Source organism: Sebastes fasciatus, chromosome 12 (assembly GCF_043250625.1).
Source record: "Sebastes fasciatus isolate fSebFas1 chromosome 12, fSebFas1.pri, whole genome shotgun sequence".
Taxonomy (NCBI): domain Eukaryota; kingdom Metazoa; phylum Chordata; class Actinopteri; order Perciformes; family Sebastidae; genus Sebastes; species Sebastes fasciatus.
Window position 1 is genome coordinate 20,542,434 of NC_133806.1, and position 25,310 is coordinate 20,567,743.

Sequence of the window (25,310 nt, forward strand, 5' to 3'; positions counted from 1 at the left end):
CCAAATGTTATTGGACCCAGTGGATGAAATTCTAATAAGACAAAGTCATTTCGGCATGTTTGTGATGCTCTTTTTCTAATGATTGTGTGTGGCATATTGGCTTTTTCGGCTGTGATGCTGCAATACCGAGCAGGGCCACTACCCCAAAATTGCTTCACAATCTAATGCTGTTCCCAGGAGATTGCTCCAACCAACCTACACTGCAACTCTTATACTTTCATGCATTCTTGCAGGATGTACTAGGGAAACATAATTTTTGAAGTTCTGGGCTTAAGGCGCTAGTATGCTTGTCAAATTGTCAGATGCTTGACAGCCCCATTGACCCCCCCATGACAGGAGGGTTTTTGTCTTGCCTACAAGTGTGGCTGTTTGGGACAACTTTTGCCCATGGATGTATAAAGAGAACTGGATACAGAATTGGAGGCGGGCCCCTGTTCATTCCTATGAAAGTTGCTCAGTGGCGCATGAAGCCAAAATGGCTCATCTGTCGAGTGATCAAAGTACCCGGATCTTCCAGCAATCTTCCACATCAATGGGCCCATAGAGCAGACGCAGTAGTGTTTCCTTTAACTCCGCCTCCCAGGCCTCCATCCAGCCTCGGTCTGGGGCTCATTCAAATGAACGGCAGCACGAAAATAATTCTGGATTTGGCTATTAGTGCGTTTTACAACTTATAGGACTTAATGATTTAAATAAGGGCCATTCAAGAATTGTCAAAGCAAATTATTTGCTGATTTATAGGCGTCTCTTTCTAAATGTAAGTCTATGGGAAAACGTCTTTTCGGGCCCAATGGCGTCACGAGGGACCCTGAAGTTGTAATTCCACGGTTTGACCACTACGAAAATTTGCTTCAAAGCCTGGCGCTCTTCTTTGGGGCTTGCTTTTGCCCTGTGGCCGAATGATGCATCCTTTGTCTCAAGCATACCCCTGCCTTTAACACATGACCTTGTAGGGACTACTTCTTTCAAGTACTGCTGGTGACATATGGGAAGTGCCCAGTGCAGCCACAGTTCACAGGTCATTTGTTGTTTTGTATTGTTTATTTTTTGAGGTAGCGCAAGGGCAGCACTGCATCGTAGGGTGAGGGGTCAGTAGAACTTTTGAAATGGGGGATTCAGCATGTTACAGCCAGTCTGATTTAAACCTGTAACCTTCGAGCCACAAGCATACTGAGAGCAGGCTTTGAGCTACAGTGTGGAGAAAGTGTAGTGTTTCTTCCACTTCTTGGGGTTAAAAGTGTACAGCTTGTATGGAACTTCAGTGCTTGGTTTTGGCAATAGTGAGTGATATGAGGAAAGATAGTACCCAACAATTATGCAGATTAACAGAAATATTTAGGGAGTAAACCTTGAGATTGAGACCTGTTTTTATTGCAAGCTGCAACAAGTTAACTGACGTCAACCAGGCAGTTAGGACCAGTTAGGTTGAGAGGTATACGCAAATATTGTCTGACTTGGTCAGAAAGCTGTTCCGTATTAATTTGCATAATTTTGTTATAAATTCAGTGACCTAGGATCAACTACCCGTGAGCTGCACATTCCAAGGTAAAAGCAAAATGCACTATAAGAAAGTAATCATCTGGTCACAGAATATCAGACATATTCAGAGGATCCTGTTCACCCATTATGTCAAAAATATAGTTTTTTTCTTCTTCTCCAGAACATTGTGTTTTTTTTTCCTCCATGGGAAGTGGTTCTTGTGTGCCCCCTCAGCCAAAGGGGGTTTTGTAATAAACCAAAACGAGGTGGCGCCATTCTGCAGCATGTCTTTGCACACGAAATGGTGGTATGGCAACTTAACCCTTTAAAGTCCAGCAAGGCAAGTAGGAGGCACGTACTTACACCCCCAGTAGTCATACACATGTAACATAAACAGAGTGGTACTGAAACTGCACAGGGGAGCACTGGAGCCCCTTTGAGGACTTCATTCATCAGTGTAGTGTCAGCCCACGTAGTTGGGCTCCTAAATCCCACAAGGCAGTTAGGACCAGATAGGTTGAGAGGTATACGCTAATGTTGTCTGACTTGGTCAGAAAGCTGTTTCATATTAATTTGCATCATTTTGTTGTATATTCAGTGACCTAGGATCAATTCCCAGTGATCTGCACATTCAGAGGTAAAAGCAAAATGCACTATAAGAAAGTAATCGTCTGGTCACAGAATATCAGAGGATCCTGTTCACCCTTTATGTCAAAAATATAGGTTTGGTTTTTTTTTCCCTCTTCTCCAGAACAATGTGTTTTTTTCCCTCCATGGGAAGTGGTTCTTGTGTGCCCCCTCAGCCAAAGGGGGTTTTGTAATAGACCAAAACGAGGTGGCGCCATTTTGCAGCGTGTCTTTGCACACAAAATGGTGGTATGGCAACTTAACCCTTTAAAGTCCAGCAAGGCAAGTAGGAGGCACGTACTGACTGAGAGCCCACCCCCAGTAGTCACACACATGCAACATAAACAGACTGAAACTGCACAGGGGAGCACTGGAGCCCCTCTGAGGACTTCATTCATCAGTGTAGTGTCAGCCCACGTAGTGCCTGGTAGTGAGTAGGGGAGCAGCAGGAGGAAGGAGGAAGGAGAAGGAGAAGAAGGAGGTAACCGCGGTGCTGGTCGCCCGGAAGGAGTCGTGCTGCCGCCCCGTCAGGCTCTCTGGCTGCCGCAGCCATACAACGAGCAGGAGGCGGGTTTCTCGGAGTCCCCGCACCTTGTTATTGGTCGCAACCAGACCGTTGTATAACGTACGCACAATTCCGGGCACATTGTGTCTGAAAAAAATGCGCAAATAAAGATAATGGAGGCGGACTTGGATCTCTAACGCTGCTGCTACCAACAGGGCACAACAAGCAGCCGTCGTGAGGGCTGGAAGAAGAAGAAGACACATCTCCTGACGGTGTTTCTCCAGGAAATACCGGAGCAGTCTTCAAGGAGGACAGTCTCCGTGTGCTGACAAAGAAAGCGGACATTTGGAAGTGATTTAAAACGCAGAGCCATGTAGCTGATCAGCCACAAAAGGAGTCGGAGGTGAAGCACGCAGGAGCAACACTGATCTGGTAAGAGGAGACCAGCTGCAGAGGAGGCTTAGCTGTTTGGTCATATCAGTGCTAGATAGCATTGAGCTAGTAGCTGAAGGTAGCTTGCTAACTAGCTTCAGCCAGAACATCAACCAGCGTCAGGGTTAAATGAATCTAACACGTGGCTATATAGACACAAACCGTATCGCTGCTGAGGATGTTTAGGTTTCTGTTGAGCTGATTGCATCTTTCCCTTTGTGTGGGTTAGCTGAACCTCCATCCAGGCTGGCTACAAGCACAGCATCTTATATCAATATCACAATAAAGACAGCAGCACAGAGCTGTCCAGCTCAGTCATACATGGTGGTTTACTGTTAAAACATGCTCATCTATGTCCAAGTTATCACAGAGAATAAAACATGTTTAATCATTTAAGTCCCTTGCTTGTGATTTTTAATTGCTTTAAACAACAACAAAGTTGTCACCCTCAAGTCAATTGTCCTTTAATCTTGCTCCAAATAGATATTTTTTACATAAACTGTTTTATTATCTTGGATGATATATCTCTGATAATAGTCCCTAATCCTCTGGCAAAGTCATAGTTGCGTGGGAAAAAACATTTAACCCAGTATATCCATCTATGACAGAGGTCTGCATCCCTTGGTGCCTTGCTGGTAGAGAGGGACACCATGTTGGAAGGCTGCTTAAGTCCCCCCTCTTTTGGATAGTCTCCGATCCACTACCCTCATCATTGTTGTCATATAGTGTTTCCCAATCTGTCTGTAAAATGAAAGCAAGGGTTTATCCGTCCATAAATTGAGAGAAACAAACTGCACTTCCTTGTGAAATTTGAGGGATCATTTTAACAACATATCCCATGATCCCTCAGCAAGAGAAACTTGTTGTCAAACCATACACACTCCCTGGTCACTTTATTAGGTACACCGATACGTTCTAGTGCACAGCTCTGCCACATATTCTACCTTTCCTAAACTTATAATGGACAGTTTTTGTTCAAACTTTCAGATAGCTGTTAATTCAACTGTATGTCTACTACGGCTGACCTGAATGCTTCGAAGCTTCCACCTTTGCCATGGTATTCAACCTAAAAATCAGTATTCAAATGCTTCTTTTTTTTGTTTACATATGAGTATATAATAAGAATAATGTATAAATCCCCAAATAACCCACAAAATAAGGAATAATCCCATAACATTATTCATTATTCAACATTCATTATTATTAGTAATTTTCAGACGGATGTCACTGTTTGTTGTGTGTAGAGCACTGTCCCGGGCACTGAAGTGGTGGAAATGGAGACAGACAGACAGAAGAACATGTCAGCTTGCTTTGCTGTGCCGCAAAGCTGAGCTTTGAATACCTTTTGAGTATTACTCACCGAAGCTTCGAAGCCCAAAAAATGGTATTGGTGACAGCCCAAATGTCTACATTACTGAGGTTGTAGTTAGTTGTGGTGTTGCACTGAACTGCATTATATTTCAGTGTGTATCTAATATTCTTGACCCCTCATGTTTGTAACTGGGGTGGAAAAAATATTAGAAATACCTAAATGCAGTCCAGTTCAACAGCACTGCAAACTACAACCTCAATAATAAACATATAGTTAAATTAGTACCTCTCTGTCGATCAAAACTAAACATTAATATCTTTTTCAATGAAAAATTATTACATTTTACTGGCAGGTGCAATAGTGGATTGATGCCAATTTTGCTCAGAAATGGATTTATTTTATTTATTTATTTTTATCATGTTTCAGCTTTCCAGAGTGATTTTAAAAAAAAAGAGCCATCTAAAGAGAGGAATGAAAATTAGTGAATGCAAAGCTCACCTGTAACGGGCGATGTTGGCCCACTTTGTTAGAAGAAAATATACAAACATATCTTTATCAAACATAACAAGTAAGTTAAGTCATAATCAGAAGTGACATACACTACATTATATGTTATACTATGTGGATTTTGCACCTGCCCATATTTGGTATTTGTTGCAATACTCGCCATTTAGTAGGTAATCCATGTGTGGTCTGATTTGCCTGGCTTTGGCTGATGTTGGGCTAGGTAACATTAGTTATGTTTTCCTTATTTTTTATTGTTGCCACCAAGGAAGTTGTAGCCCATTTAGCATTTGTGTCTCCCGCAGAAACAAGACGCCTGCGCTGCTATCACATGGGTGCATCAGTTTAAAGGCTTTGTTAGTCACTGCAGTTTGATAAACGCAACACATGTCACATGTGCATGTCGCTGTGTAACCTTCCCCTGACGGCGATTATATCAGCTATTACTGCTGGTTCAAGTGGTGACGGTGGTTGGCATTTCTCATCTGGGTGTGTGCAGTGTTTTCTTTTGTTAGAGTCCATTCTGTTGAACAATAGTGCAAAAAGCTGTATGACGTTTATATGCTGTATTAATTGCTTTGCAGCAGTTTGATTTCGCCATCCCCTCCTGTAAATACCGTCCCCAAGCAGTACCCGTACCCCAGTAGCATTATAACAACGGAGGTGGAGTTAGTTAGCAGTTGAGTAGCAGTTTTATATTTATATATATATATATATATATATATATATATATATATATATATATATATATATATATATATATATATATATATAAAAGGCCAGGACACAGTGTGCACTAACTGACTTGCTTCAATCCTAGCAGTCGAAACCAGAGCTGATACTGAGGGAAAATAGCATGTCACAGTTCAACTGCAACGAGCAAGGGCACAGAGAAGGTGGTACTCTTCTGTGTCTACCCAGGAGATTGGCGAGGGCTCGTTTTCTGCAAGACAGTATCTTTTAATGCTTTTTCTGTCCTTGTGTGTGGCACACCATGTAGACGTAGTTGCTCATATAAAAATGCTGTAAATTCTCAGATCAAAATGAAGCATTCTTCTTGGGAACTCATCTTATTAGATGCATCATATATATATATATATATCATCCTATAGATATTCTATTGTCTTACATGGTTCTTCTGGATTCTTGTGTTTGCTTTTGACTGTTACACACCCCTGCCAGGTGTCAAAGGCACCCTTTTAGTGACTGCCTCTGCCACTCCAAGCAGTACAGTCACTATTGCAGCAGGTGCAAAGCACTCAATAAGTGGGAGGGAGATGTGTAAATCGTATGATGTTGGTGCCACTTTTAACTGAAAGCAGGAAGCTCTGCCACCATGGCAACCAGTACTCACCTTGCCCAGTCAGCTGTTGTGTTGTGTGCTGAAGCCCGATCAGCTCCTCTGTTTTTTCAACTGTCACTTCAACTACACAACATCGCTAAGACAAGTTGAGATGCATGTTTTACAGTGTTGTGCTTGAATTGAGTTGTGCAAGTTAAGTGAAAATCAATTGAAAAAAACATTGCAGGTGTGTGTGCCTCTATGAAAAACAAGGTGTTTTGACCTGTGCCACCTTGTGTATCTTTAGTACAAAATTCCCTCCTTGTGATCTATCCTTCTACTGCAGCTCAACAAGGAAACATTGTCTGTGGAAAAACAGGGGAATTTTGGAAGATACCCACTTCATTTGTCTGATTCAGACCTTTTGTAGGCTGCGGTACCAAAAACTGTCGGGGTCTTCACACATGTTCTGTCCTCTGGGCTCACCACTTTGACAACATCTTTAAGAGTTTCATGTTGCACTGGCGCCATGTCCTTGGCTATTAAGGATTCTCTGTGCAAAAAGCAATAGTTTTGTTTCCGTTTCCCAGAATATTCTTCACAGCCTCAGTTTGTTGTCCAGTCATGCAGGTTGTGCCATCAGTTGTTATTCCAACACACTAATTCCACATCATTCCTACTGAATCCAAGCATGAATCCATAGTATTGAAACCTTTGCAGGGCTGTTGCCTAACTTTTGCACCAGTCCATAATTTAGGTGCACAATTTTTCACCGCGCCTTTTAGCGCCGCAAGCAGGACAGGAATTTCACTGGCGGCCATGACCGTCGTAGCACCTCTGTCTGGCCTTGATGCCCTTCTGTAAAATCGTATGCCCATTGGCCACAGTGAACTTAATGCCCCGCTCCCACTGCCCCAGCTAACTTTGCCGTTTTCTTTTCTGGCTCTTTCCTGTCAATATGTTTTTTAAACACCAGTGTCTTTTGTTGAGATTTGGCAACATCAAGTGAAACATTACACACCTAATCAGTGGTGGGTTTGATTTCAAGCCCGGTATTAACTGCTGGAAAACCGGGCTATTACGACAATAGTTTGATACCGGGCGCAGCTGCGGCGTGTTCTGGCTGCTACACGGCCGCCGGAGCTGATGGCGGCAACTCTAGACAATGCTTGTGATTCCACCAGAGGTGACGCAGTGCGTTTCAGTTGCAGCTTTCTGCTCTGCTTTGCTGAAAAAACGCACCTAGACTATTTTTGATGGTATCCGAGTGTCCTTTGCTGGTTGAGGGGATTGCACCCAAATCCTTCTCCTTCTACCCTGCAGTCTTTCAAGCAGGAGAAGAAATGCAAGCGTTCTCCTCCTGCTGACTGACACTCTAGGTGAAATGTAGATATAATAGAAATGATTGAGGATGAATGTATTTTTTAATAACTAAAACACCACCACAAATCTTTGATCCATGTCGTTGATAACTAGGCTTTTAATGGTATTCAAGTCAAGTACATTTTATTTGTATAACCCAATATCACTAATCACATTTCATATAATTTGTCTCAGGGGGCTTTACAATCTGTACAGGTAGGGAAAAAATGGAAGAAACTTCATGAAGAGCAACAGAAGAGGGATCCCTTGGTATTTACTTTGTTTGTAGGCTATAGCACAAAAAATTAGGAAATAACACCAATAAACAACTTAGAAATATTGGTAATTTGTAAATACCAATAAATTATTTTATGAAATAAATAGTTTTCTTTCTTAATTTAATCACTGATGGTAGTATATAATTTATTAGAAATAAATTCCATCTTTAACCCTCAAGTTAAATTCATTATTTGCATGGACTTGAAATCATTGTTTTATTTGATGGCCTTTACGCCCTCAAAAAATGACAACATAATCCCTACAAAAAATGAAATTCCAGGCCTGGCCACAATCATACATTTTAAGCATTACCTTTTTTGTCAGTTCTCATACACATTGGTACTATCTTAAAACATTATGTAAATGATTGTAAACATAAATAAAGGTGCAGATAAATGTTTTTTTTTTTTTAAGTCAGATGAGGCCATCTCCACCCAATACTTTGGGTCAGAAGGGTGCCACAAGTAGGGGGTCCAGGTGCACTAGTGCAACCAATGAAAATGTTTATTTGCCCTTGCTTGTGCGAGCCCTGCTATGTATGCAGTTGAAGTGGAGGACAGTGCCCCACTGGAGATAATGTGCTCCTAAAATGTCACCTTCCTGCACAAACGGCACAATTCACCGTGGATTTATGCTTCTGGAGTGCGTAATAGTCATTTGCCTTTATGCAAGCTGTGGGAAATTGTTTGTCATTAGACATGTTGTGTACCTCCCACTGTATGATATATTATCAGACAAATGGTTTTCAATTAATCAGCAGCGGACTGATCCAGGTCAGGACTATGTCAAGAGCTCTGCATGCACAATAAGGCAATAGTGTGAGATGTTTAAGGAGGGGTAGATTGATAAGTTGCACAGAGTGCCTGCTCTTTTTTTTTTCATGAAAATGCTGTCTTCTTGAAAAATCTCCAGTGGTTTCAGTGCATTTGTTGGAGTGGTGTGAGCTGGAGGGGTGTTTCTAAATGCTGTTTAAACTTGGATTACCTTACCTGACTGCATAGAACATCTTGCTTGATGGTTTTTTGGCATACTTGCGCTTGATTTCTTTACGGAGGTAGCTCGTTTGCCCTATTCTTCTGCTGCTAGTTGACACCCATAAGTTACTGTGCAGTGTGCTGGAAACAAACCAACACAGTGCGCATATCTGTCCTTACAAAGACATTTTGTACCTTGCACATGTGAGCACGATGTCTCTTCCAGCATGCCTTTCATCATTGTAGAGCAGTTAATTGATGATTGACGACCACAACGTCGTCTAATGCCCGTTATTACATGCATTGCATTGTTAAGGCCCAGACACAACAAACTGACATCAGGGAACTAGCGGCAATGTAGGTCACGTCACCTGTGTCTTGGGACAAAAAGTTGCGCTCAAACACACTGCAAAGACTACAGCCAACAGCCGCCTACCACGTACGTTCTGCTCCTGCATGAGATGAAATAACTCCATACCAGCAGGTCGTGGTAGTCTGCCCCCAAACTGGCCAACTGTCTGCTTGGTATGTCAGGGCCTTTACATAAACCGTTTATTTCCATTTTAAAGGGACCTATTAGGCTTTTGTGCTTTTTCCCTTTTCCTTTAGTGTGTTATATAGTTTTCTTTTGTGCATGTAAAAGGTCTGCAAAGTTACAAAGCCCCAAATCTGCACCAGGTGCTCAGGCAGAGGGTGAAAAGAGGTGCTGCAGCACAGCCGGTGTGAGAAAAGTAAAGTGTTTTTTGAACATTAAAGCATGTGAACATGTTCTAGTAGAAACCAGAAATACAAGTATGAACCTAAAAATAGGTCTTTAAATGTGTTGTCTGTACATGTCGTACAACAACAGTGCACCTGTTACTGGAAAGAAAGACTTGGATCTGTTGGAGTTGTGGTTGTTTTGTGAGCATATCTGCAGTTAACAGGTGCACTGGTGTGGCGATGGACGTGGTTGTCCAGTACAGGGGTCAGAAAAGGAAAAGGAGGTGGTGGGAGATGAATGCAAAGATATCTCTGCTCCAATGTATTGTGCAAGTAAGCTCTTCCACAGACCCAGCATGCACAAAACACTAGCACTGGAACCTAAAAGAAATGTAGCCAGTTTACATGCCTGTCACTCCACCATTTAGCAAGTCAAAATGCCTGCTCTGAGAAAGGCCTCCTAGGAATTTTAGATGACCTTCACACTGATTTGCCTGTAGGATTAGTTGTTTTGTCAGTACACCCATCGTTTCTCTGTGGCTGTTTCATTGATGTTTTCAGAGGATCCACATCTGTGTTAGCTTGATCACATGTTAAGACTATAAGTGTTGATGAGGCATTGTAGCTGGAAGCAATGGTAATTTTATGAAGGACACTTGAATGTAAATTACTACCACCTCTTAAAATATACTCCACCCAACTCCATTTACGATTTCATTTAAATTCAAATTTGTCTCTTTCAGCTCCATTTAAAAAAATAAAAGATCGGTTATATATGGCCCTGTTCAGACCTGGCATTAACATGCATCTTGGGTGATCCGATCACAAATGGCCAGCTCCAAGTACGTCTGTTCACACCTGGCATTAGAATGTGTCTCCACATTGAGTGACTCACTTGTGATCGGATCTCACTTCCCCGCTCTGTACGCAAATAAACATGTAGTAAACATATGGCTAATACAGCAACGTTGCAATGTAAGTTTACAGGAATGTCAGTTGTAATATCCTACATGTTTGTGAATTTGAGTACATTTTATTAACATAAAAACCTAAGGTTATTGTCTACCAGCGGTCCCCGTAGTGCCACAGACACCGCTACCTTTGTCAGGCAACAGCAGGGTACAGAGCTTCAGAGCCAGGGATGACAGCTAGTGGGCCGGTGTCAGCTCTGTGCAGGGCACCGGAACAAAAACACCAACAGATCATCGGCAGTATGATAATAATGTACTCCCCGTGCCTAGTTGCAATAGCCTATTAAGGAAATACAGTTGTAGTGACGGGATACACTAATTGTGCAGAGACGCCGTTTTCATGCAGCGATGCAGAGAGACAATCTCTCGGGTCTGCCTGTTTATTCACATGAGGAGCGCAGTGAGATTCTGCAAATCCAAGCGGTACGTCAGTTGAGTCGGCGGTCCTTCAATGTGGCCCAGGACACATTCGCGTACACACTGCTAAAAGAATGTGGCCATTTGTGGCACAGACCACCTCTGAATGTGGTCTTAGCAATCACATCTCAATGGTAAATGGACTTACACTTACACACATAGGCAAAATTGTTGGTACCCTTCCGTTAAAGAAAGAAAAACCCACAATGGTCACTGAAATAACTTGAAACTGACAAAAGTAATAATAAATAAAAATTCACTGAAAATTAACCAATGAAAATCAGCTATTGTTTTTGAATTGTGGTTCAACAGAATCATTTTAAAAAACAAACTAATGAAACTGGCCTATACAAAAATGATGGTACCCGTAACTTAATATTTAGTTGTACAACCTTTCGAGGCAATGACTTCAATCGAGTGATTTCTGTAACTCTCAATGAGACTTCTGCACCTGTCGACAGGTATTTTGGCCCACTCCTCTTGAGCAAACTGCTCCAGCTGTCTCAGGTTTGAAGGGTGCCTTCTCCAGACTGCATGTTTCAGCTCCTTCCACAGATGTTCAATAGGATTTAGATCAGGGCTCATAGAAGGCCACTTCAGAATAATCCAATATTTTGTTCTTAGCCATTCTTGGGTGTTTTTAGCTGTGTTTTGGGTCATTATCCTGTTTGAGGACCCATGACCTGCAACTGAGACCAAGCTTTCTGACACTGGGCAGCACATTTCGCTCCAGAATGCCTTGATTGTGTTCAGATTTCATTGTACCCTGCACAGATTCAAGACACCCTGTGCCAGATGCAGCAAAGCAGCCCCATAACATAACCGAGCCTCCTCCATGTTTCACATTAGGTACAGTGTTCTTTTCTTTGTATGCTTCATTTTTGCGTCTGTGAACATAGAGCTGATGTGACTTGCCAAAAAGCTCCAGTTTTGTCTCATCTGTCCAAAGGACATTCTCCCAGAAGCGTTGTGGCTTGTCAATATGCATTTTGGCAAATTCCAGTCTCGCTTTTTTATGATTTGCGTCCTCCTCGGTTGTCTTCCATTAAGTCCACTTTGGCTCAAACAGTGACGGATGGTGCAATCTGACACTGATGTACCTTGACCTTGGAGTTCACCTCTAATCTCTTTGGAAGTTGTTCTAGGCTCTTTGGTTACCATTCATATTATCCGTCTCTTCGATTTGTCATCAATTTTCCTCTTGCGGCCACGTCCAGGGAGGTAGGCTACAGTCCCATGGACCTTAAACTTCTGAATAATATGTGCAACTGTAGTCACAGGAACATCAAGCTGCTTGGAGATGGTCTTATAGCCTTTACCTTTAACATGCTTGTCTATAATTGTCCTTCTAACCTCCCGAGACAACTCTCAGCTTTCTGTGGTCCATGTTCAGTGTGGTACACACCATGATACCAAACAGCACAGTGACTTCTTTTGACCCTTTAAATAGGCAGACTGACTGATTAAAAGTTTGAAGACACCTGTGATGCTATTTACAGGACACACCTTAGTTTAATATGTCCCTATGGTCAAATTATTTTCAATCTTTTCTAGGGGTACCATCATTTTTGTCTAGGCCAGTTTCATTAGTTTGTTTTTTTAAATGATTCTGTTGAACCACAATTCAAAAACAATAGCTGATTTTCATTAGTTAATTTTCAGTGAATTTTTATTTATTATTACTTTTGTCAGTTTCAAGTTATTTCAGTGACCATTGTGGGTTTTTCTTTCTTTAACGGAAGGGTACCAACAATTTTGCCTACGTGTGTAAATAAACTAATATTATGACTTTATTCTCATAATACTATTACTTTCTGTATATATAGTGCCTGTCTAGTCTTCCGACCACTCACAGCGCTTTACACTACATGTCAGCATTCACCCATTCACACGCACATTCGCACACTGGTGTCAACCTGCCCATCAGGAAGCAATTTGGGGTTAGGTATCTTCCTCAAGGATACTTCAACATGTAATTTGAGGAGCTGGGAATCAAACCTTCCGATTGAGGGCGACCCGCTCTACCTCTGAGCCACAGCCCCCCAATGCGTCCTCAATGCATCTTGATTACGTTCACAGCTGTACTTAGAGCTATCCACTTGTGATTCGATCACTCAGCACACATGTTAATACCAGGTCTGAACATTGCCTATGATCTGCTGGTTGCTTTTCGCAAAGTTAACACCTTTTGTTCAACTACTGAGTTCTTGCAGTATTTTAAAAATGAAAGGCCCCTTGTGAATGTACATGTGTGGAGATCCTGTGTCCGGCAACCAGGTGATGTTGTTGGTCTGATAGAAAGAAAAGAATAAAATAAGGAAAATATATCAAGCTAGGGCTAGGAATGTTTCATAGACTTGACATTAAAACACGGATGGTCTGAATACTAGTTAAGGGTATGCTTGTATTTTAAGATAAAATGGCATTTGGTCATACTAAGAATGCATTTCACAAACAAGCTCTGTTGCCAAATTTGCAAGCTTAGGCTTGTGTGGTGAAGGAGTCTGCCAGTACTTGAAGGCTCTTGGCTTGGTGCGCAGGTACATGCCTGCTACCTCAGAGCACTCATAGGAGCCCCTTTCACACAGAGATTTCGCAATACTGCCGTAAAGAAGATCCGCCATTATGCCGTCTTTGCTTTTTCACACTGAACAAACACTAGCCCCTTTCACACTTCCTGTTCAATGTGGGACTGTTGCACCATTGTTCCGCCTCGCTGTTCTGTATGAAGGGTACGGAGACGGAATTGGGGGACAGAGCTGTAGGCTCAGTAGCGGAGGAGGACAATTCCTGATTGGCCGGCCACGTTTATGCAAATCTCAATGGGCAAACGTGTGCTTGTGATTGGAGGAGAGTATTACCCATGAAGTCCAGAAGAGGATAAAGCCTGTGTAAGTTAGAACAGCCTTACCCATTTCACGGACACAAGCCTTGATTTCTCTTGTCAGGAGCAATAACCACTGATGCCATTTTTTTATCTTGCACAAACAAAATGCAAAACAAGTGATAATGGTAATAATAATAATTGCATTTCTTTCCCTTTTACAGGCAGCCAGGATTGATGTCTTTCAAGATTTAGACGCCAGCAGACGTCTAACACTAGGTACAAAACGTTTTTAATATTAAGTTTGTGAGTGTGTTCTCTTTTTTGTCATTGAGAAATGCTTGTTTGAAAGGAAATTTCATACATGTGAAATATCTTAAGGATTCCATTCCATTAAATTAACACCTGAAATGCAGGATTGTTACTTCTATTGCTTTAACTAGTCCTGAAAACTTTTGTTAAATTGATTGCAAAGGTTTAATGAAGCAGATCTTTGAAAGAAGGAACAGCATCTACATCCAAGAAAAAAAAAACCCAGATAAACAAAGAATATTATATGAACAGTGTGTAAACTGACATAAGCTATTAAAAAGCATTGCCTATATCGTTGAGACTCCAACTGATAGGTTCAGATATTTTCAACTCATTGTTATCATTGCCCCTGACAATACTAATGTGAGCTAGCCTAAGTAAGTGGTTTTTAGTATGAAATTTCCTTTGTATTTCCTGGGACTTTATACTTTCTTACTTAACTTTCCTCGTGTTGATCACGCTGTAAACAGTAGAAATACAGAAAAAGTAATCTAACACAAATGTGCGCTTCCATGAATGTGATTGGCAAAAGCAGCACCTTGCTTTTCAGGTGTCAGATTTGTGCTGAGCACCGGAACAAAAACACTTGACACATCACGACATTAAGATAACATCCAAAACACCAGATTCACTCTCAGTGGTTTCTGTGACATGAGAAACACAACAGCAGGCAGTAATACACTTCATGCCTCGTCTGATTGTCTGTAGATAAGATATATTTTAACATGTTGCTATAGACTATAAAGAGAAATACAGTTGTACCGACAGGATACAGTATTACACAGAAGCCATTTCCATGTCACGAGGCAGACAAGCGCTTGTGTCACAAGGAGCGCAGTGAGACCCCGCAGATCTAAGAGGCATGTCAGTTCAGTAGGTGGTCCTTGTTGTGGCCCAGGACACATTTGCGTACACACTGCTAAAAGAATGTGGCCATATGCGGCTCAGATCACCTCCAAATTGCTTTTTTTGTCCAACTAACAGTCCAAAAATTATACAAAACAGGAAAAAAAGCATCAAATCCTCACTTTTGACAAGCTGGAACAAGGAAATGTTTGGTATATTGGATGATAATTTACCTCAGCAACCAATTTTTTCAGCCATAGTCAAACACTGTGCGTCGAGCTGAGCAAACCTTTTTCTAGTTGGTATTGCACAACCTTTTGCACAAACTCCGGCTTCTTCTCTTATATTTCACGCATCAAAAGTTAGTTCCCGTAGCTATGCGTCACTAATGTGTATGTTCTGCCTTAGCCCACTCCCTTGCTAGTAATGCACCCTTGCCCTGTCTTTTTGGGGTAGTGAGCCCACATGGCAGCGACCCCATGTTGTTTTGACCACCCCACCCTGACCCTGCTATGAAAGGGGATCACCGGTTGTCAGGTTCTTGATCACTCATGGTAGAACCCTTTGTCTGAGACCAATTTTGTCCTGGTGGACCCTACCAGGAACGGTTGCACCTAACCACATAGTTGCGAGATTCACAGGGACAAACAAACCCCTCCACTACTATAAGGTAAAACTCTGTAAAAGGAATTTACATAAGGAATTTATGTAGTCCCCCTTGTGTCTAGTCACATCTCAACATCCACACTCTACACAGATTGAACAGTAAATTGTAAATCTACCTAGCAATTGTAAATGAGATTTTTTTTTTTTTTAGTGGCTTGTAAAATGTTCATAATAATGATATTAATCAATATATATTTTTCCAGATTTCCATTCAGATGTAACCCACATCATCCTGGATATTCCTAATCCTTGTGTGTCCAAGAAAAGGTCAGAATTTTCTTTTCAAGTAGGCCTATTGTGTAATTTTTTTTTATATGATAATGGTTGTAGTTTTTCTTTTGTAATTTTATGCTTCTTTGTGTTTTCAGGATTGGGCAAAACAAGCCCTAGCTTCCAATCCTTGCAGAGAATGGCTCATGGGTGGGATTCATACTTCCATAACCTTCCACCGCTATCATCAGATCCAAGCACTTTGAGGAGGACATCAGAGTCGGAGCATATAGAGAACTTCATTGAACATGACTTCCCCAGCGCAGTGGCTTCTCACGAAGCCCCTGCAACAAACTCTAACCTCAACACAAACTATTACTCAAATCCCAATTTGGAAAATCCCAGTTCAGACTGTCTTTATCAAAGATACTGCAACGAAACGCCATGGCAAGCTGATGGAGAACCAATGGAAAAAGATTACTTGCCAAGATGTGGAAATAATGATATCTCAGATTTTGCCACAGATGGATTATCAACATCAGAATCTTTTCCTTCATCTTTTCCAACAGATTTACAAGAACTTAAGCAAGACTGTGGAATGCTAGCTACATCATTTCTTGAGGACTACTCAGATGTCAGTAGCTGCTCTGATGCAGATGTGGGGGAAACAAGGCCCTCTTGTAAATTCATGGCAAGTAATTCAGTTCCAAAACCTAAAACTGATGTTGCTACAAAACCCAGCTCATCAGAATGGCTTTTTACTGATACTGGAAATATGATGGTTCCGACTGAGAGTCTGTGCCCTAATATGTTAAAGGCTAATGAAATTTTGCCAAGTACATCAAATGTGATGGCAGTAGAAAACACAGTTGAATGTACACAAAACAAGATGAAAAGTCGAGGAAAGAATGTGAAATCTCACACGGGACACAATCAGTCCTCTACTACTTCTTACAGGGTGACTACTACAGGAAGCGAGACTGTAGAGGATAGAAATGATGATGATGGCTGTCTAGATCAGAAACAAAAGGAGGATGCAGAGAGAGATCTCACTCAAGGAAAAAATTCAAACATCTCAATGAGTGGCCATGAAAACGTAACTGCTGATGGAATAGAGTGCCCGGATGGCAATGAGGATGAGCGGACTGCTGCAACTGCTCAAAATATCATGACTACATTGGACAATGAGCAAGATCACTCAGGTGAAAAAGTCCTACGAAAGGAAGTTCAGAAATCAGTCGACCAAGGAAATGATAATCCCAACTCCCCAGATGGTCAAAATAGAAATATGACAGAGGACAAGCAGGACAAAAGTGAAGTCCTAAAACGGGAAAGAAGAGAATCAAGTTCATTAGAAAAAGAGACTTTTGATGAGCAGACATCCACAAATCCCAACTCCACTGATGGTCAAGAGGAAAATGTGGAAACCAACTGTCAGGAGAAAGAAATTCAGTCATATACCTCTCAATCTTCGGTTCCACCGGGTATCAAGGTGTCTGATTCTAAGGATGCCACTGATGAGCTCGGGGAATGCACAAGTACCTCAAAAAGTAACAGTAATGATGTTGAATCCTGTTTGCGGTCATCTCAGCACCAGTCTTGCGAAAGTGTCGCTCAGGACAATAGTTGTCAGAGCCCTGCTGTGATGAGTGATGGTCATTTGAGCAATGCCAATGACAAGAATCAGTTAAATTTTGCAAGTCATTCAGAATCCTGCTTACAGCCAAATGGCTCCAGCACAGACGTAAATCCCTGTATAGAAAAAGAATGTACAAGTGCAGCAGAGAAGACAAATACCACTTCTTCTCCAGATCCAAATTGTAATGGTCCTGGTGTCACTAGTGACAGTCCTCCTATTGATACTAGTGACCAGAACGAGCAAGGTGATGCTAGCCATGTCGAATCCTACTTGCAGCCAAACAGCTCAAGCACAGATGTAAATTTCTGTCTAGAAAAGGAATGGACAAGTCTACCAGTGAAGAAAGCCACAACCTCCTCTACAGAGCCAGATTGTAGAGATCCGGCTGTGACTGGTGTCAATAAGGAGCAAAGTGTTTCTAATGGTTTAGAATTGGGTTCACAGTCAAGCACCTCGAGCACCGACGTAAATCCCTGTCTTGAAAAGGAATGGACAAGTCCAGCAGAGAATACAAATGAAACCTCTTCTCCAGATCAGCAACAGCCTCTCCATCAAAGTCCAGTGGCCCTCGATCCTGGAATTCTTAATAGAGATGATGCTAAAAATGCAAGAGAGTTGTCTGAAGAGTTGGACACATCTGCAGAGAAGCCGTCCGTGCTTGGCGTGCTCTATGGTGAACCTCTGTCAAGAGAAGATTCTTCATGTGATGCTGATGAAACAAAACTTGACACTTCTTTGGCCAGACCTGAGAGTAACAGTATGAACTATTCAGAAGGACAAGCACCTCAGCTCAAATCATCTACACAAATGAGAAAACGTTTGCAGCCTGTTGTAGTATTGAAGACCTCAGAGTCAATAAATGGAACAACTAACTCTTATCATTGCACAGATTGCCAACACACAACCCACAATGTTGATCATCTTATTGAACACCACCATCGTTGCCGTTCAGTGCACAATTTCCAGTTTTGCAAGACTTGTAATCTCTACCGGATGGGGACTGAAAAAGCAGAAACACATGTGTGTTGTGTAACCAAAGATAGCCCTCGGCTCTCTTCTGATTCCAGCCCAAGGAAGAAAAGAAAATATCACCGTGGCCGCAGGTGCCCTAGGTGTGGACTCATATTTGCAAGACTAACTCAATATATCACGCATGTACGTACTCACACTGGCCAAACACCCTATAAATGTAATGGATGTGGATTGTATTTTGCACAGTCTAGTAGTTTGCGAAGACACGAGAGTGTACCTGGTAGATGTAAGCAAACAAAACGTCCACTTACAAATCCTGATGCCGTTATCAAAGAAACAAAAGCACCACCACAAAAGGACCTTGTATGGAACAAACCATATCCAAATCTACCCCAATGTTACGTAAAGCTTGTTGACATCGTTAAAACTCATCCGTGTAATACATGTGGTAAAAGCTTCTCAACTGAAACCAAGGCTAAAAAGCACTTCTACAACACACACAAGGGAAAGAGCCACAAATCAACCACAAAACACGGTGGTGAGAAAACCCCAAAAATGGAGAATGAGACAACCACAAAATATAAATGTCCTATCTGTCCACGGCTTTTCAAGTACTCCTACAACAGGGCTCGCCATTTGCGTGACTGTGTCAGAAATTCAGTGTGTGGTGGCAAGGACAAAGTTTCTGGTAAATATCGGTGTCCCTTGTGCAATGTCAAGTTCACTTTACCAGGCAACCGATTTAGACATATCAAAGCATTTTGCCTCAGAGAATGTGTTAATCGGCTTGCAAAAGAGGGGGCAAACGCAAAGGGACATGTTAAACAGAAACAAACAAAGGAAACTGAGCAGAAAACACAGACAAAGAAAGATGAACAGAAAAAACAAACACCCCAAGCTTTAACAGCCCTCAAGTTCGTACCACTTTACAAATGCAATCTTTGTCCAGCAGTTTATGGACATGCTTCTGGAAAGTACAGACATATGAAAAAACATGAGCTGTTTAAACTCACTGGCAAAATGTTCAAGTACAGGAATTCAGTTTTCTCTACCTTGTCTAAACCAGCAACTTCAAGTAGTACAAAGACTAAAGACAGCAAGCATAACTCAGAACCAACTGAAGCAAATGGCAGTCTTGCCCTGAGCTGTAACTTTTGTGGAAGATGTTTCAACACGCCACAGTCACTGAAGAAACATGTGCGCAATCACCGAGGTGAAAAACCATACCGCTGTCTGGACTGTGGAAAAAGATTCAAGAAACGTGCCTATCTGATTGGCCATAGAAGCGTTCACCAGAGGAGGATACAGTGCACTGTCTGCAGAAAGATTCTTCCAACCATTGGAGAACTGATCCAGCACAGAAGCACACATCCTAAAAGGGGAATGCTTCGATGCCCAGACTGTCCCCTGCAGTTCCAGTATCCTGCACATCTCCTTAGGCATCTAGACGCCCACAAAAAAAGAGAAAACAAGACCAAGTCACAAGACGCAAGTCAGCCTGAAGAGAGACCACCATTAAAACCACAGCCGTCCTTGGAATCTGTGAAAGAGCAGAGTGGACCAAAGAAGCTACAGTGTTCCTTATGCAAAGAGGTATTTAATGATGCCCAAGTACTAAGAAAACATTGTCTTACACATATATCTGGGTCCTCGTCAAACCAGTGTCCATTTTGCAAACATAATTTCAATAATCGCCGCTATTTGCTGCGCCACATGGTCAAACATACTGGAGACAAACCTTTGTCCTGCACCAACTGTGGAAGACAGTTTTACCGCTACTTGTACCTTAAACTTCACAGTGAGAAGTGTTTACCTGCTCAAAGCAGACACCCTGTCACAACGGAGTCCGACACTAAGGCAAAGGGGTCACATCAGTGTTCCTATTGTCCACGGACGTTTAGTAAGAAGATCCGCCTGAAAAATCATCACCATGGCCACAAGGCAAACACTCTGCTTCTATGCTCAAGATGTGGGCAGTACTTTGGATCTACAAAATTAAATCATCATCAGAAGAAGAACTGCACAGGGAGTACAGTGCTCAACACTGACTTATCATCTCCTAATGGCGATGTCTGTAAAAGCACTTCACAGACAAGACAAGATGTTCGTACAATGCCTGTAAAGTCAAAAGCAACCGAGATGCTTCACTTTAAATGCCCTCACTGTAGAAAGAGGTTCAGGTACAGATCGATACTCCTGAGACATATTGTTTCACACACTGGTGTGCAACCCTATGCATGTATGTACTGTGGACACTGTTATGGAAGTCAGGCGATGTGTTTGCAGCACGAAGCTTTCTGTGATGGTGTTAACGAAGAGGGGCAGTCAAAAGTCAAAGATGCTTCTGCAACTCAATCATCAAAGATGCCTTCTCTCAGAGAGGGAGCACAAAAGCCCCGAGCAGAAGGTGAAGCACAGCTCAAGTGCAAATTCTGCACCAAAACTTTCATGAAGTCACGAAGCCTGCGGCGTCACATTTTGACACACAACGAAGTGAATCCTTATCGCTGTAAAGCCTGTGACAGCTGCTTTTCAAGGTATGATCACCTGAAAGTACACCAGGGTCGCTGTAAAGGGAAAAAAACGCGATTGCAAGTCTGCATACCCAAAATCAGTTTAGATTATGTTGGCACGGGTTGGCAAAATAAGATTGGTATGGATCCTACCGAAAAGCAGGAGACATTGGAGTGCAAAGTCTGTTCAAGGAGCTTTTCAACTCAGTCCAAACTTTCCCGTCATAACACTATGTTCCATATTGCAAAATTATTCAATTGCACACGCTGTGGCTCGTCATTCGCTCATGAAAAATCAATGAAAAAGCATAGGAGGATGGTTAAGTGCAGAAAGCTCTTCAGAGAACCAAATGCTTCTCCATCACTGGAAACTAATCAACCAACAGAACATGTGACAAACTCGCTTAAAGGGGTGAGAAGTACTATTATACAGCGAATCCAACCTTATTTAAACAAAAAGTACAAATACACATGTAGCTTTTGCCCCCGTGCTTTCCAGAACACCTGGCAACTGAACGTGCACACCCGCCTGCACACAGGAGAGCGGCCATATGCCTGTGATGATTGTGGTCTGAAATTTATAAGGAAGGATTATGTGCTGCGTCATGCCGCAAAGTGCACCAAAAAAAGACGCATTTCAACACCAAGATCATCAGAGTCCACAGTTTGCCAAAGCCAACAGTCAGCCTCTAAAAGCCCACCAAAAGGCTTTTCTTGTGCATACTGTAGTTCCCGTTTCTTGCTATTTTCACAGCTTCAAGAGCATTTTTTAAATGCACACAAGCTGGAAACAAAAGTTCCCCCAATGTCCACTGCTCCCCTACAGCACCATCTGTCAAATATACCAAACATCAAAAAAGAGCCTTTGGATGACAGTTGTGACAAACAGCTTAGTGATGGTGCAAATTTAATCTGTAAATTAGATACAGCTCTTGACAGTGAGGTCCCCAATCCATTTCCCTGCCCAGAGTGCAATATGTCCTTTACAAATAAAGCTGGACTAACTGGTCATCTGCGTATACACACAATGGAGCATCCTTATAGTTGTAAGACATGCAAGAAGGGCTTCTGGAATAAAAGTCTTCTCCGTAATCACAGCAGGAAATGCAGACGCATTTCACAGAAAAGCCAAGCAGAACAGTTGGAGGTCCCTCTGAAAGCAGAGATTGATTTTGTGCTTAATGACTCTGTTCTGGTGTTCAAAGAAGCCTCCGAATCAACTGGCACTGGGGTTTTGCAGACCAACTTCTCCTGCAAAGATGACTTGATGGATGAATCCCCAGAAAATTCAGAAGGAAATCAGGTGCAGAGCAGCTCAAGTAAAGAGAAAAAAGCTGTGCAGTACCAATGTTCAGAATGTGATAAGAGCTTCACAGATGGCTTATTGCTCATTAGTCACCTTGAAGACCATGGAAGACAAGAACAAGCGAAAAAGCGCAATGCATGTCTAAAGTGTGGGCAGGTGTTCGCTAGTGCAGGAAATCTTACAAGACACATGAAGATACATGTAACTGATAAGAAATATCCTTGCCCTGACTGCTCCAAGCTTATTGATACCATATCTGATCTCGAAATCCACAGAACATGTCATGACCCAAATAGGCCTTTTACTTGCAAACTGTGTAATCAAAGGTTTTGGACAAGACCATCTTTATGTAATCATTACAAAGAAGAACATCCAGATGATGTGTTTACTTGTCGTTTCTGTAACAAGGCCTATTCAGTCAAAAAGTCACTAGCAAGACATTATAGAAGATGGCATAAAAAAGAACAGAAGAATGTTGGCAAAACTATACAGGAGAAAAGCAGCGCTGAACAGCAATCCAGCAGTCAAGTCAGTACAACTGGTGAAAGCGATGAGGATGAAAATGCCGGCAGTGAGGACAGCGATGAGGACTCCGCGCCGTACTTCCCATGCCACGTATGTGGCAAGACATTCCCAACATCGGAAAGCCTCGAGGACCATCAGCGTTGTCACCTGGGTGAAAAACCTCACGAATGTGCAGAATGTGGTAGATGCTTTTTCCATGCATCCCAGTTGCAGCAGCATCAACGAATGCACAAGTCTGAATTTCAGTGTCAGGCATGCGGCATTGGTTTTGTCTCACTCTTTGCACTGCGTAAACACAAGCATACTCATGGAAAGAGCCGTCCGTTCCGTTGTTCCAAGTGTGATTTCAGTTTCACAGGACCCTTGCAGTTGGCAGAGCACATGTCTACCCATCGCGAAGAGAACTTCCCCTGTGACATATGCAATCGTGTGTTTCTCTCCAAGAGTAGTAGAGCTGATCATCGGAAAAGCCACTCTAAGTCAGGTGACCTCCCCCCGCCTTTGATTTCAAAAGAAGAACATGAGAAGCCTGCTACCCTCTCTGAAAGCTCATCAGTATCCCCCAAAGAACTTAAATATCGTTGCGGTGTTTGTGGGGAGCGTTTCGTAGACCCAGAGCAGCTCTCGGAGCATGGCTGCATGGCAGCCAAAGAGCGACCATACTCCTGTTCAGACTGCGATAAACATTTTCTGCATGCATCTCACCTGAAAAAGCACACGGCCACTCATCAACTATCTTCGTCTAATATTGAATATCCATGCAATCAATGCAGCAATAGTTTTTCCACCTCTCAGCGCTTCCTCAGCCATCTGAAGAACCATGATGATACTGCGGCAGAAGTTAAATATACCACTGATGGTACACGTGGTTTCATATGTCCAGTTTGCAATCGGTGTTTTGCCAGTGCCACTGGGTTGATTTGTCATTTTCCCACGCATTCTGACAGTACCTTTGAATGCAAAACTTGTAAAATGACACTCCCCTCTAGAAGTAAGCTAGAAGAACACGAGTGCCATCTTGTGAAATCAGCTACTGAATTTGAATGCACAGAGTGCGGCCAGAGCTTTTTGGGAAGCGACGTTTTCCGCCAGCACCACTGTTCCCATCAACAACAATCAACAGCGAAAGCCGAACACTCAAATCCATCAGCCAAGACATCCCCTCCAGCTTCTTATCAAGCAGCAGGAGAGGACGAGGAGATCGACGTCACCGGAGAGGACTTGTTCAATTGCCCCATTTGCTCAATGCAGTTCTCCTCAAAAAGTGGCCTTTTGGAGCATCAAAACAAACAACATCGAAATGAGAAGCCATTCGAATGCCAGCAATGTGGAAATAGGTTTGCCAAGAGGCGGTACCTCAAAGAGCACGAGCGAAGGCATCGTCAAAAAAACGCGGCTCAATCAGCCGAAAGCAAGATCAAATGTACCCAGTGCAACGCCGAATTTAATACAGCACGAGCGCTGTCATCGCATATGAGATTACACGCTGAAAAAGAAGTTGGAAAGTTCCGCTGTGATATGTGCTACAAGTCGTTCAGCCAGTGGTCTCATCTGAAGCAGCACCAAGAAAGTCATGTCGGCCAAGTTGTATATGAATGCACAGAGTGTGACAAAGCGTTCGCTTTCCCTCACCTACTGGAGGAACATCAACAGACTCATGCTGGGTCCTCTCAGTAACAGTTGTTGCATACCATCTACCTTATCTTCCCTTTGAATATCTAGCTAAAGTAACTTGAAATCCCTTTCATGCCTTACATCTGACTCTTTACCTCCACTTGTTATCACAATTTAGATCCAATTTGTATTTTTGGCCCTTGTTACATACTAACAATGATCTTGGCTCATGTCACTATGATGGAGCATCTTCTCCTGCGTTTCTATTTACATTGTATATATTTTTTGTTCGAATACGGGATTTGTATACAGTAAATTAGCAACATAGTTTCTTGACAGTGTTTGTAAATCTATGACAAAATTGTGTAAAGCTGTTTAACATTCTGTGAGGAATACAGGCGATGCATGATGGGATAAAATGTTTATGAAAAGTCTAGGATAAAGGCTGACTTTTTTTATCAAACATGATCACTTTTTATGTTTGACATTTATTTTGAAATAGCGTTTAGTCAGTTTTGTTGATAAAATGTAAGATAAACTGGTCATTTTAATCGAATGGTATTTTCTATGACTTCATGTATTATAGATAATTTTGTAATTTTCAGTTTAACATTTCCCTGTATTTATCATGGGTTGCATTTTTTTTCATGTTGCTAGTTTTGCAAGTTGCAAGTTAGTTTTGCAAATTATTGTACATGCATTCGAAAATATGTTCTAATTGAATATTCTTTTCACAACCCGAGGATGTTACTTTCATAAGAAATTTGAGTTGATGCATTCAATTAAGGAGTAAAGTCAACTCGAAAATCTATTTCTGGGTCTCTCTTTCTTTGTGTTTCTGTGTAATTTGGAGGAAGCGAACAGAAAGGAAGCTTGTCATAAAAAGCTGCACAAATTTGAGCTATGTTGAAATCCAGATTTATGTACTCAATATGAGGAATCAAGAAACTTTTTAATAAGTAAATACTACTGCCACAAACAAAAACAGTAAATACTTTGTGTAATATTGTACATCAGCAAGCAAATGTATTGACAAT

At 42.0% G+C, this 25,310-nt stretch overlaps 1 protein-coding gene across 1 annotated transcript; it reads left to right on the plus strand.

Moving 5' to 3' along the window:
* The first annotated feature begins 2,486 nt into the window (after positions 1-2,486).
* znf1035 (zinc finger protein 1035) lies at positions 2,487-25,084 on the plus strand. The gene is made up of 4 exons (XM_074654015.1): positions 2,487-3,043; positions 13,895-13,949; positions 15,698-15,761; positions 15,863-25,084. Exon 4 carries the CDS (start codon positions 15,904-15,906, stop codon positions 24,334-24,336), a length of 8,433 nt encoding a protein of 2,810 aa, XP_074510116.1. The 5' UTR covers positions 2,487-3,043; positions 13,895-13,949; positions 15,698-15,761; positions 15,863-15,903; the 3' UTR covers positions 24,337-25,084.
* The last annotated feature ends 226 nt before the right edge of the window (positions 25,085-25,310 follow it).

Coding starts and splice junctions, on each gene's coding strand:
- znf1035 (XM_074654015.1), top strand. CDS start 15,904: ATGGCTCATGGGTGGGATTCATACTTCCATAACCTTCCACCGCTATCA.